Source organism: Amblyomma americanum, chromosome 6 (genome assembly GCF_052857255.1).
Source record: "Amblyomma americanum isolate KBUSLIRL-KWMA chromosome 6, ASM5285725v1, whole genome shotgun sequence".
Classification (NCBI taxonomy): Eukaryota; Metazoa; Arthropoda; class Arachnida; order Ixodida; family Ixodidae; genus Amblyomma; species Amblyomma americanum.
Window position 1 is genome coordinate 72,539,432 of NC_135502.1, and position 13,060 is coordinate 72,552,491.

Here is a 13,060-nt window from a genome sequence, read left to right on the forward strand (position 1 = left end):
ATATATATATATATATATATATATATATATATATATATATATATATATATATATATATATATATATATATATATATATATATATATATATATATATATATATATGCTGCACTCACGTCGCTCAGCTTACGGTCGCCTTTTGCGTTTTTCCTCCATTGAAACGTGGCCTCCACGCTAGCACATTGTCTGCAGTACCGCGGATGTAATCGGGATTTCTTTTTCGTCAGTGTTAGTGTTCGTCCTTTTGCTTGCCTGCTTAATTAGGCTGTTTTTAATTTGTTTAAATATAACCGACTGTAGCCGAGAATGTTCCTCATAGGTTGTAGCGGTCCGTCGGGGTCCACCAGTCGCGGCGGATATTTTTAGGACTAGTGTGCCTGCTTTTTTAAAAAAAATGCAATAGCATTAAAAGCCTCACCGAAAAAAAAATGTATCCTTGGTCACAAAGTTCGCCCGTTGGCTGGATGGAAATGACGTCACCCGAACGGAAGGGACGTCGCTTTGGAATCAACAGCTTCTAATGCTATCGCACTGCCAACACGTTAGGTAATATGTCCCCGTGAATTTTTATTTTTGCGAGCTTTAAATTGTCTCACATCCTTTGTATATCTGTTGGAGCAGCCAACTGCACGATATAGCAAGCAACCTACTTTTTCTTTAATATTAGCGCACGGCGAAGGGGAACGTGAAATAAAAAAAAAAAACATGCCATGCGTTGAAGGAATGGCGACTGCTTCGCGAGGGAAATGGGAAGACAAGGGCGAAGGGAAAACAATTGGAAAAATTAATTGGAGAATGTCGACGTCAGCACCACCATAAGGGGAGGGGGGGAAGCTTCTCTAGTGGCGCCCGGTCGGCAAGATCAAAGAATCGCCTCAAAGCTCCTTATGCCTGTCTGCTTCAGTGCAGCAGGCGTCGCCACCTGTGCTTGTCATTACCAGCGCCTCAAAAGGAGCTCCGAGGACAACTCCATACAATTTTGTTCATAGTACATATTTACGTCTTTTGAAGCGAAAAGCTTCACTAGGCTCGTCAACGCCGGACTTCGCGTGAGCCACACTACAGATTTGCCACAGCTGCGCATGCGCGAAACCGAGTGACGTCACGCGGAGCGCAGGTGGCCGCAGCCGTCGTAGCCACCGCGCGCTGACTCCGCCGTTTGACCGTGAAACCGAGTGACGTCACGCGGAGCGCAGGTGGCCACCATGGAAGGAGGAGAAGACCCAGAAGTGGTAGCGTGGGAGTTGGAGATTTTAACAGCCCTGTGTAACGATTGTACAAGCTTTGCATACCTAAGACAACACGTTTTGGAAAAGCTTAGGTATACACAAATTGTAACCCTATGTATAAAACCTTAAGCTAAACCACGAGCATCGCCACGAAGCTTCTCGCTTCGAGATATCCAGGCTTAACACTTTAGCTAAGCCTCAGCTCAACTTTTTTTCGCAATGCCTATGTTTGTTATTAAACTCGTGGCGTCAATAGGAAGAACATCTCCGTGAGCACTGTTTCGCGCCGCGGTGGCTCAGTGGTTAGGGCGCTCGACTACTGATCCGCAGTTCCCGGGTTCGAACCCGACCGCAGCGGCTGCGTTTTTATGGAGGAAAAACGCTAAGGCGCCCGTGTGCTGTGCAATGTCAGTGCACGTTAAAGATCCCCAGGTGGTCGAAATTATTACGGAGCCCTCCACTACGGCACCTCTTCTTCCTTTCTTCTTTCATTCCCTCCTTTATCCTTTCCCTTACGGCGCGGTTCAGGTGTCCAACGATATATGAGACAGATACTGCGCCATTTCCTTTCCCCCAAAAACCAATTATTATTAATTATTAAGTAAATACTCAATAAATACACTGTGCAGACTCTGAAGACGGGTGGCTTGAGTCGGTCGGCATAGTTGACACGATGGTTCTGCAGCGAAGCTGCAGGACGTAGGCCATAGGCTGTGCCCAGCACCTGCACTGAGTTGTAACGAGATATACAGGGTTGATTCCCAGGGAACGGAGCCTGATGAGAGCTAGCAAAAACGGCAGTCCGAGTTCCGACCGCCAGTGCAACGCCGTGTGCTGGTGGTGCGGCTGCTGCCGCTGCCCATCTCTCTTTTTACAACACAAATAAATAAAAAGTAACTTACCTATGCTTAATTTTTTTGGCATTTTCTACATTATAAAACCTCATTTTTTCAGTGACGGTGGGCACATCGTCTACTCGCATGCCACCAAATCACCTCTCATTACAAAAACAACCTCTTCACCCTCCAACCACCTCACCGTACACTAGATTCAACATACAGCGGGGTCTTGTGGCAACTGCAAGCAAACTGCTACATCTCACCCCACCTCCTTCATCGCTACCACACTACCTTGACCTCCCCACTCTGGTCAACATGTGGGGCTGCCAAGTCCACCCTCATACACTACCTGTGGGAATGGCCCCGACCCATGGCAGTTCCCCCATACCCAATCCATCTCCCTCCTCATGGGAGGCCGCTCTGCGAGTTGCTCAAGCAGCTGCCCAAACGTTAGTGAATAGAACTCTCCGTGAAGCCCAGGTCGGTAGACTCTTGGACAAATAGAAGCCAACCCTTGAGGACCTTTTTTATTTTTTGCTTGACAAAAAGTTATTACCACAACTACCACCACTTTGTCAATACAACGCGCTAATCTGTCGGCACAGACCAACTTCAATTTGCATTCAATGTCCTTTTAAGTCACACGGGTTGTCATTGAGACCTCGTACATTCCTTCGAGTGTGTACGGTAGGCTATGAACCGCTCTGGCCGCCTAATCCCTAGAAATTTCGGTTCTTGCATGGAAACGCCTGAGAGGAATTTTCTAATCTTCTCTTGTTTTTCTTTTAACCAGAGACAAAAAAAAATAACGACGTTCGGACTGAGTTCGCGCCAGTGGGTTTTGGAATCCAGTTCGAGGCGCTTAGAAATTTATTCTCTTACCTTGCCGACAGAAATGCGCTTTTGCTTCGGCTTCAGTTTCGCCGGGATTTCGACTGAGGTTTCCGAGAATGGTAGCTAGAAGTATTTCATACTTCGAAGATTCCTACCCACTCCGTCGCCTACTAGCAGGTTGGTTTACTGGGGCCTTACATTAGGTCATCACTGCATTTTAAATGTGCACAGTCTTTGCCAAAGGTAACCATGCTGCATTGTTTGCTTCTCTCTCATATAGTAGAGCCCCTACGGCCTCCCGAATAACCGAAATGTATTGGAAGGTGAAGAAAATGGTTTTCCTTACCTCACAGTGATTGATGACTTGCTGGGTGTGATAAGTGTTCCGCTATACAACTCAGAAGCAAACCGGGCAGCCTGGTTACTTCTGGGTTCTGGCAAAGACGGTACCTCTTTTATGAAGACTATCTATAGAGGCTATTGTACAAAGCGACCTCTTGGCGGGCTGTATGCGCTACAGTCCCGACTGACTTAAACGCACCATATGAGCCGCTCTTATGAAGTTGTGCGAATATGGAGACCATATGATATGTAAAAATATGCAGAAATATTCATGCCTGCCATATGTATACGTATAGTCTCTGTAAACTTTTCATATAGTTTCCACATGATTTTTGTGCCGTGTGCATAACGTCAAATCGTGTCCATATGTTCCCATATACGCGGTTCACATAGTTTATAGAGAATTCGTATGCTCCATATGGACTCCATATGAGTCATATGGAGAACAAAGAATTATGGTACTCGCGGCATAGAACGTTTCTGTAGAGATTGGTTAGACCGGTATTTCTTTAACCGATCCGCCCGTACTCGCCAGAGAATGGGTGGCCACAATGAAGTAGCGCAGTTTAAATGGTTTCGGTATACCGTACGTGCGCTTACGACAGCTAAACGCACGTATTTTGAGGGACTTTACGCTGCTTGTCACATCAGCCAGCACCTTCTAACTGATGTTGGGCCGCACTTTTATTGAACGTGGGCAAGCGCAGTCGCGACGATAGCTCCTGCCTCAAGTTCCCGCAGCGAGTCTCAGTCAGGGTAAAAAATTACAGGATTGTGCTTAAGTCTGCTTTGGAGAGGACATGCGGAAGCCTTTCCCTTTCCTCTATTTCTATCTCCCTTTTTAATTTTATATATTTTTTTTTATTTTCTGATGTTTAAAATTTTGTTGCTCTTATTTTTATTTATTTATCTATTTATTTATTTACTTATTTATTTATGCTAAGTAAGCCTTCTCACGCGTTTACATCGCTTTTAATCGAATCAGTCACACAAAACCTGCTTCAAACACATTTATTTTCATTAATTCAATTTTATTATTTAATTGCAATTCATCAACCAAACTTTTCCCATCTCAAGATCTACGCACGCACTACCTAGCACAATCAAACTTTTGCACATTTATCTCCACAGAACGACATTATAGTGCGGACAAAATTTGCGGACACTTTTTGCTGGTGACAATAACTATATAATGCTTTCCCATTGATAATAGCCTCTTTAAGGAGACAAAGTGAGTCTGCGTGGTTCCCAGCACTAGCGATGTGAACTGAGGCCTCTGGCTGTCAGCCCGTGAGAGCCTGACTACATGAAACCTGTGTCGGTCGGCATGGTGCGTTCACAGGTGGCACCAGAGTAGGAATTACAAGAAAAAAAAAGAGACCCCTCGAAGTTTTAGGTGAGATCAGGGTTGAGCCAGCGAGTGAAAGATGAACGAATGAAGTGAAGGCCGTTTAGAGGATGGACTCGAACGCAGCGAAAAATGTCGGAGGCGAGAACACGATGCAAGACATTCCGAAGGTTCTCAAAGCGAACTAAAGCCAGTCGGGCTGAATGTCGACCACCAACCTGCGCAGAAATCACAATACTCGGTCATTTTCACATTTCGCGGCCATTGAAATGTGGCTGCCACGGCCGGGATGGAGCCTGTGATCCCGGCCGCAAAGGCACAGCCAGCGAGCCACCGCAGCCCACGATCGAAAAGCATTTCCAGCTCAAATATTTCTTCCCACACACTATAAGTATAATCGGACATCAAATTATCAGCATGTTATACTTTCTCGATTTACCATGGGAAGGATTTATTTTATTTGTTTATTTATGTATCTTTTTGGGCATACTGCAGCACAAAACTTTTTCCGAAAGGGTGAATATGCACGTATAGTAATTCGGTGAAGGTCGCAGAAAATCGCAGTGAAAATCTACTAATCTTTATTTTTATCTGGATTTATTTCATTAGCGCGTGAGTTTGCATGCTTTGTTTTTTTTTTTTGCTGACCGACTGCTTTTATTTACTTTGACTACATATTTAAATTAACAGGTTCTGTACAGTATCTACTTCGGGCCCCATTCCTGTACATGTGCACTCTGGTATCTAGTGTCACATCTAGTGTCAAAGATAATAAATTTTCAACGGCAGCCTTGCATACCTTCGTTGGTATAGCGTTCAGAATTATTTTTGTTCTTGTAATTTTATCACTAGTGCTACAAGCTGCTTCATTTAATTTCATTAGCGCGTTTGGTACGAATTCTTAGTCCTGCTTTCGGCAATATACGAAATATTTCTTTCTATATACATTGTTTAAAGTCAAAATTGATATAAATTTGATATACAGTCAGAAAAGAAACGTCCAGGCGACTTTATATCCCCAAGCCCTCAATGATGCCGCCATTCAAACATTGAGGCGGCCCGTGTTGATGCTACCTGACGCAGAATACGGGCGTATCCTCGCCAATTAAATATACCGCCCTGTTAATTATTTAAACGTGCACCCACTTTGGTGACTAATAGCCGTGGCTTTCTGCTGCACAGCGCGAGGGCGCGTCCAATCCCAGCCACCACGGCCGCATTTAAATGAAAGCGCGATCCATAAACAGTCATGTATTATCATTTCAAAGCATGTTAAAATGAACTCCATGTCTTCATCGGCTCTACAGCATGCCTAATCGCCGCTTTCTTTGCATCTGCCACGTACAAATTAGGCATTATTATTTCCGCAACGTAACCTGATGAATGAACAGTGTGTGCATCCACCTGTCTCGTTTTGTTTACCTCAATTATCAATTATGAAAATACACAGACGAGGTTCCCCAGTGTCCTTCATGGCATCGCAGCCTCCAGCTATAGAATGCATCCAGTCAAGTGCCGACCCTGTATTTGATCTCCGTAGGATGGTCCCGGCAATGTGCACCACCGTGAATTAGCCTGAGGTTGAAGGCAGAAGAGAACGAAGAAGTCTCACATGGTCCCCAGCGGCTCTTCCAGTCCGCTCGAAATCTACGAGGACAGCCCTTATTCCGCGCAGGAACTCGAGAAACTCTTCGATCCCATCTCACCGCGGGACTTCTTGAAGCTGTGCGTTCAGTGCCTGCATCTGGCCGAGCGGGCCGTGGGCAAACCGACTAAGCCCTACGGGGCCATCAACCAGGAGCTACGCAGCTACGTGAGCGCCACGTTCGCCGAGGTCGTGGAGGCATCGAGCGCGGAGAAGCTGGCGCGCCTCGCCGCGCGCCTTCCGGAAGCCCGAGTGGAGCTGTGTGTCACGGTCGTCCAGGCGGAAGGTCTCGTGGCCAGAGACGTGAGCGGAAAGTCCGATCCCTACTGCGTCCTCCGCGTCGGCGGCGGTGGCGCGGAGGTGTACCTGACCAGCGTCAAGAGCAGCACCGTGTGCCCCACGTGGGACGAGAGCTTTCGCATCCGCGTCCCGGATCCGGATGCGGACGCCTTTGAGCTGGCCGTGTGGGACAGGGACCCGCGAACCGTGTGCGGCGTGTGCCGCGAGCTGCGGGACGTGCGTTCCTGCGGTTCGTGCGTTCACTTCCTGAGAGAGTTCTTCGAGACCTTGTGCTCCTTTGACGGCGCCGACGACTTCATGGGCACGGCTTCGATGTTTATCAACGAGATACCGTGCACGGGGTGCGAACACTGGCTGAAGCTCAGGGACGCCGGCGGTAGGGGCGCGTACGGTCGTGTTTACGTGAGGTTTGCATTCGAGTGCAGGCCCAGAAAGCTGTTTGACCGTCGCACTGTGCTCCGCTACCACTACTACCTGTGCCTCGTGTTTTTGCTGCAACGTGTGTCGACGGTCGTTCGAGGTGTACCACTCTCCTGGACCCAGTGGGAACAGTGTCTCGCCGAAGAGGGCCTCACGTTACTGTATCGTCATGCGCAGTACCACAACCTCTCGTTCGCGGAGCAACTGTTGTGTCAGATCACGGCCTTGACGAATGTGGTCAAGTCGCGGAAGGGGAGAGTCAACTTTTGTGTATTGTATCGACTCTTGGCGCAGATGAGGTCATCAATCAAGGATTCGCAGGACCAGTTTCTCGTTAATTCCCTAGAGGTGGTAGTGAAAGCTCTAGCCGAACCGTGCTTGGAGCGCCTGGCAAGACTTCACGAGAACTTTTCATTCGCGAAGAAGTACGAGCGGGTTGATCTGCTGGGACTCTTGTTTTGCTGCGTCACGATTGAAGCGCTCGTAGAATATGAAGTCACGGACCTGGCGAGTGTGGAGATAAGGAAAGACGCTTCTGCTTGGTATCAGTGTAAACTGATGCCAGATAGTGGGCGCGATGATGATTCACTCATAAATATGGTGCAGCAGATACTTTGCGTCATAGGCAGTTATCACGAAGAGGCCGATCGTATTTTCAAATCTGCTTGGAGCGAAACGTACACCGAGATTGTGCACAAAGAACTGGACGCGTTCATTTGCGAGGCATTTCAGACAAGAGTATCGAGCTTCTGCTCCACGCTTCTCAGCCAGTCGGTTCCCAGCTCGAACAAAGTGGAGGAGAGTTTGCAACTCTTTTATCTTCTGCAAGGGTTCCACAAGCGAACCTCCAATGCGCTTGAGGCAAAAAGAGGGCGTTTGGAGATGGACAGCTTCCAAGGCTGGTTCGGTTTTGACCTGGTCTTGATGTGGTTCGATCTGGCCAGAAGACCTGTGTCTCAATGGATATCCGATCTGGTAAGCAGGGATGACATGTCTCAGCTGGCCCGCGACATCAAGTATGGGACAGCCGTCCGAGACACGGTCGACATTCTGCACGCCCGCTATGTTCATCTGTGGCAAAGACTCGAGCTCCGCAACTTTCAGTGTGCCCGGGCCTTCACTGCGGCTGTGGCGGAGGACTGCTCCCATTTCGTGCGCTGTCTTTCGGGCCGCGTCGAGTCGGCCGGTTACTTCGACGTCGTCGGCGAGTTTGAAGTGTCTGCCCAGCTCTGCGTTGCCATAAGCAGCTTCGCGCGCATCGCGGCCTTCCTGCAGGAAACCATAACGCAAGTCGACGGCGTCTGCTTGTCTGATGGCGACATCGCGCTCAGGGCTGGCGAGGCTCGCTTCCCGCTGGAAAAGGCACTGGACGAGTCCCTGATCGCCATGTCTCGCGTCTGCTCTGAAGCCGTGGACAAGCTCAAGCCGGAACAAAGGAAGAGAGTGTCTCGCGTCTCCGACGCGAGTTCGCGACACTTGCAAGACCGCGCGCTTCACGAACTGGTGCTGTACGTAGACGCCTGCATCGGGACGCTTCGCGACCACTTGGACGACATAGCATTCCGCAAGATGCTTCGCCTTCTGTGGAGGTCCGTTGTCGGATCCATCAGGGAAGAAGCTTCTCTGGTCCAAGAGAACTACTTGTATCGGTTCACTACGGCGCCTCTCAGCTTTCAGGGCTTGCACAGGGCGCTGTTCCAGCTCAGAGACGTGTTTCATGCCGATGGTGCGGGCCTCTCTCCCGCAGAGTTGGACATCAAACCTTACGTTGCTCTTGACGGACAGTTGCACGAAACCGTTCGAGCTTTAGAAGAGCACGGCGTCAGTCTGTCAAAAGACGCGGGGGTCGTCATAGTTTGAGGAACAGTCACGTGGACTGTGTTAACCGTCGTTGCGTGCAAACAGCAGAGGCGTTTTTTGTATTTTCGTCTCTGCCCGATTGCAAGAGTGAAATATGCAACTGCTGGAGCCCATCACTGCTGTTTCGCCTTGAGATGCATTGCACTCTTAAGATTTAAGAACTTCGAAATGAAGCAAAAAAGTACAATCTTGCCCTTCTACGGATGTGTTAACTGCATAATACACAATAGTATGGAATAAACTATTACCAGCGTGGCGTTTCTTGGTTAGAATACAGCACAGGCAGTTTCTAACGGACAATCATTGGGCAAATCCTGGATTACCAGATAATCGAGCATGCGTGCTACGCGCCTTGCAGAGGAAAATACACAACTACGAAAACAACCGCTTCCATGCTCATTTTTTTCGCTGTTTTTCTTTCGTTTTTGTTTAGTGCTGTTTCTTGAAAAGTAGTGTTTGTACATCCATATCTTAACGGTTCAGGAGCTCTATATAACGAGCAAGCTCGTTAGATGGGAGCGCTCTCTGTAAATGCGTTGTATAATTAGGTGCTGTCGAGCTTGGCCCGGCCTGTCACAGTATTCATTTTGTCGTGAAGCGCCCTATTTTTTTGTTTTTGTTTTTTGAAGCGCGCATCCGTAAAAATCGTAGTTGACTGCAATGTGCCGACATTGATGGGGCTCGGAAAGGGATAACTACGTGGACAAATCTACTTATATAAGGTAAACCTTGTTTTTCGAAGCACTGAAGCACTCTCTGACAGTTGACTAAGCCCGCGTAAACAGTGCCTTCGCATTTTGATGCGCTTCTGCTTGCTCCCTTAATCCGCGCAGCGACGTTTATTCTGAGCGCGCGAAGTTAGCATCTAAAAGCCTCATTCTCCGGAACTGTGTCACGGTGGCTACAGCGTTGCGAGATGCCTTCTCGAACGCTACCATTAACGATAGAAGGAGCACTCGACAGAGTAGGGAATAACACAGCACAACGTCTACGCGTTCCCAAACCAGAGTGACAGCTCTGTGCGAGCTGACGTCGCGAAACTGACTTCCGACCTTACAAAAGTTGAATGCTTAAAAATTTGATACACAGAACAAAGAATATTCGCCAGAATTTAGGAAAACAGGTCCGTTTCAGATGTAACTCCTGCAATAACACGGCACACAAGACATCACCGTCCTGACCGACTCACACCGTACTGTGCTGTAAATTATACGTTTAAATTTTACTTTTTTCCTGCAACAATAACGAAATGGAACGATGGTTTACAGACAGCTACACAAAGTGGCTAAAAATTTATAAATGTGTAGTTGCCTGTTCTTGATTCGTTCATCGCTGTTTGTATATGTCTCCTAATGCCCCTCCACTTAGACCCAAGGGTCCGCAGTAGGTAATAAATGAATGAACGTGCTGATTATTTGTTTCTTTTATGCTGAATTTTTTTTGTATCTTGCCGCGCATTTAATATTGATCAATTTTCATGCTCTCTTGAAAATAGTGGCAATATACGGTACCCTTTAGAGTACATAATGATGCTAATATGAAAGTGTAATCGTGTGTACTCGGTGCTCTTGTCTATGTTCTACTTTCGACTGTTTAGCTTCGGAAACACTTGTTTTTCGTTAGGTCTTGGGGTTACATACGCTTTCAGAGGGAGAATCTGTTAAGCTACGAGTCGTATGAATGCGGTTTTGAACAGCATAGGGGCTATGTAGCTTATCCAAGCCTTTCCATGCTTCAAGAAACAGCCCCCTTTAGAATAAGAGGAAAGAAAAATTCTCATCGCCTCTACCTCATTCGTTGTAGCTTCTACTGTCGGCAACAAATGAAATGCGAACAGCGAAGCGCGTGACCAAAGGGCCATTTTACGCCGTCTGCCTGTCGTCATCAGACATACGCGTACTGTTCTCGTCTGCGATGGCGTTGCTTGTTTTCTTTGACGTCCATTTCGTCGCTTTGCCGCCGGAGCGCCACATTTCTGGCGGCAGTACGGCGACAAAGTTTTGCTCACTGCCAGAAGCAAGCGATTCAGCGACGGCCTCGTTGGACACCGACCGCCACCTGATCGTTTTTTTTTTTTTCACTGTTAGCGTGGCAACCAGACGCTGATAACCGGGCGATGGTAGAAGAAAAATCGAAACACTGCCAGCCAAAGAGCTAAGAGCGCTCGCTTCAACGAGGCGGGCTACATACAGCCTTTGCCGCCAGCTAAGCCGGCTGCGCAAGTTGTGGTCGGTGGACAGAATACAAGTGGCGCTCCAGTGGCAAAGCGAGAAAACGTACTTCAAAGAAAACAGAAGCAAAACTATCGCATACCGGATCAGCGCGCCTCCCTCTGATGACGGCAGGCGGGCGGCGTAAAATAGGCCTTTGGTCACGCGCTCCGCTGTTCGCATTTCATTTGTATCCGATCATACATTTAGCCGCCTGTAATCGGTTTCGCTCATTTTAATATTTGACTAATTTTATATCATCGTTCATTTTAACTATGGGGAATTCAGTCGAGATTTCTGGTCGCATAATACCAAAGACAGGTACGAACAGCAGAACTAATACTGTGTGTGTAGCCGCCACTGTGGTTCAGTGGTTGTGGCACTCGGCTGTTGACACGAAAGACGCGGGTTTCATCCTGACCACGGCGGTCGAATATCGATGGAGGCGAAATTCTAGAGGCCCGTGTGCTGTGCGATGTCAGTGCACGTTAAAGAACCCCTGGTGGTCGAAATTTCCGGAGCCCTTTACTACTGCGTCCCTCATAGCCTGAGTCGCTAAATCCCCATAAACCATAAACCATTATTATTGTGCGTGCTTGGTCATTTATATTCACTTCAGTTATAATGGCCATTCATAAAGAAAAGTTTGTGGTGGTCCTCTGGCGCTTGCTTCTCTCAATCGATGCTACCCGGAAGACCGCTTCGGGATGCGCAAATGCGCGCTCATGACTTCGATCACATTGCCGCAAATCACGGCCGACAGCCGAGGCCGTCGACATCAGCAGCTTGCCGCACTCGCTAAGATTTTTTTTTTCAATGTTGTCATATTTCCACAGCGCTTTCTATTCGAGGATGATGTCCTAGATTGTCCTCGCGCCGCGCATAGGATTAGGCAAACTTTATCATGTTTTGTGGTGACAAGGCTGGGGCCTTGGGCTCCCTGCTTTCCGTGCTCAGTGCTTCATCTCGATGAAAAAAAAATTGCCGCCGGGAGTGCAAAAATGCACACTTGCAGGAAAAGTATGATGTAGAAGTGAACGAGAAACTGACCGGTTATTGGCCACCACTTTACTGGAAGGAGTAGAATGCACTGTTTTCATTTTGTGCTTTCCATTACATGTACTGTTTCCTTTTTTTTCCATTCACTGTTTTACTTCATACTTCGATGTTTATTGACGTCAGACCTACCCTGTCACAGCCCTTACCTTTGGGGTAACATAATTGTAAATAAATAAAAATAAACAAATAAATTAAGGCAAGAAGGATGGAAAGAGGAAGCTCAAAGTAATAGAAAACAGACACTATAGTAGGTATGGAGATGAAGTCTATACTGGTCTCTGAGGCGTGCCTACTTGAGATACTGCAGCAGCAGTGGAATGGCTGTGTGCATCCTGAAATTATAAGGCCACGATCTTGTAGAATCTTCGTCACCGATTAAGACCGTCCGCAGGGACAAGTGACGACGGAACGAGATTATGCACGCGTAATGGCCCAATCACATCGTCAGAGTCCGCACGTCAGGCTATCTGCCACGCCAATTAAGAATGAGTATAGGGATGGGGAAATGCGACACCCGGCCACAGGCCGCACGACAGTTTTTTCGCGGTGAAGTAATTGCGTTGGGATTCAGACAGCATGCCGTGCCGGAGAAGGGACGAGGTAGTCGGAGATGTGGTTACGAAGAACACAGGGAAAACTTTATACATACTTTATATGGCTTTCATACCCTAAAATCCCGATTAGAGGCCGGGCTTGCCGAAGAGGGAGGGTCCTGAGAAGTTCGCTTTGGCACTCTTACTGGTGGACACGCCTCGTCACGTGTTGAGCTTGAGGGTGAGGGGGATGTCATCTATAGGTTGCGTTGAGAGCGGTAGGTCCGCGAGTGGGGTTCCCAGGGTCCGCAGGGAGTCAACACGTGTGGCACTCACCTGTTCTTCATGAGTCCCGATGCGCCAGGCGGGGTAGAGGAAACTACTCCTTTGTCTGCAGACATGGTTACTACGGATGGGAGGATAATGCACAGCGGGTCGCCGC

At 47.9% G+C, this 13,060-nt stretch overlaps 1 protein-coding gene across 1 annotated transcript; it reads left to right on the forward strand.

Moving 5' to 3' along the window:
- The first annotated feature begins 6,203 nt into the window (after window positions 1-6,203).
- LOC144095326 (protein unc-13 homolog 4B-like) lies at window positions 6,204-8,816 on the forward strand. The gene has a single exon (XM_077629096.1). It carries the CDS (start codon window positions 6,204-6,206, stop codon window positions 8,814-8,816), a length of 2,613 nt encoding a protein of 870 aa, XP_077485222.1.
- The last annotated feature ends 4,244 nt before the right edge of the window (window positions 8,817-13,060 follow it).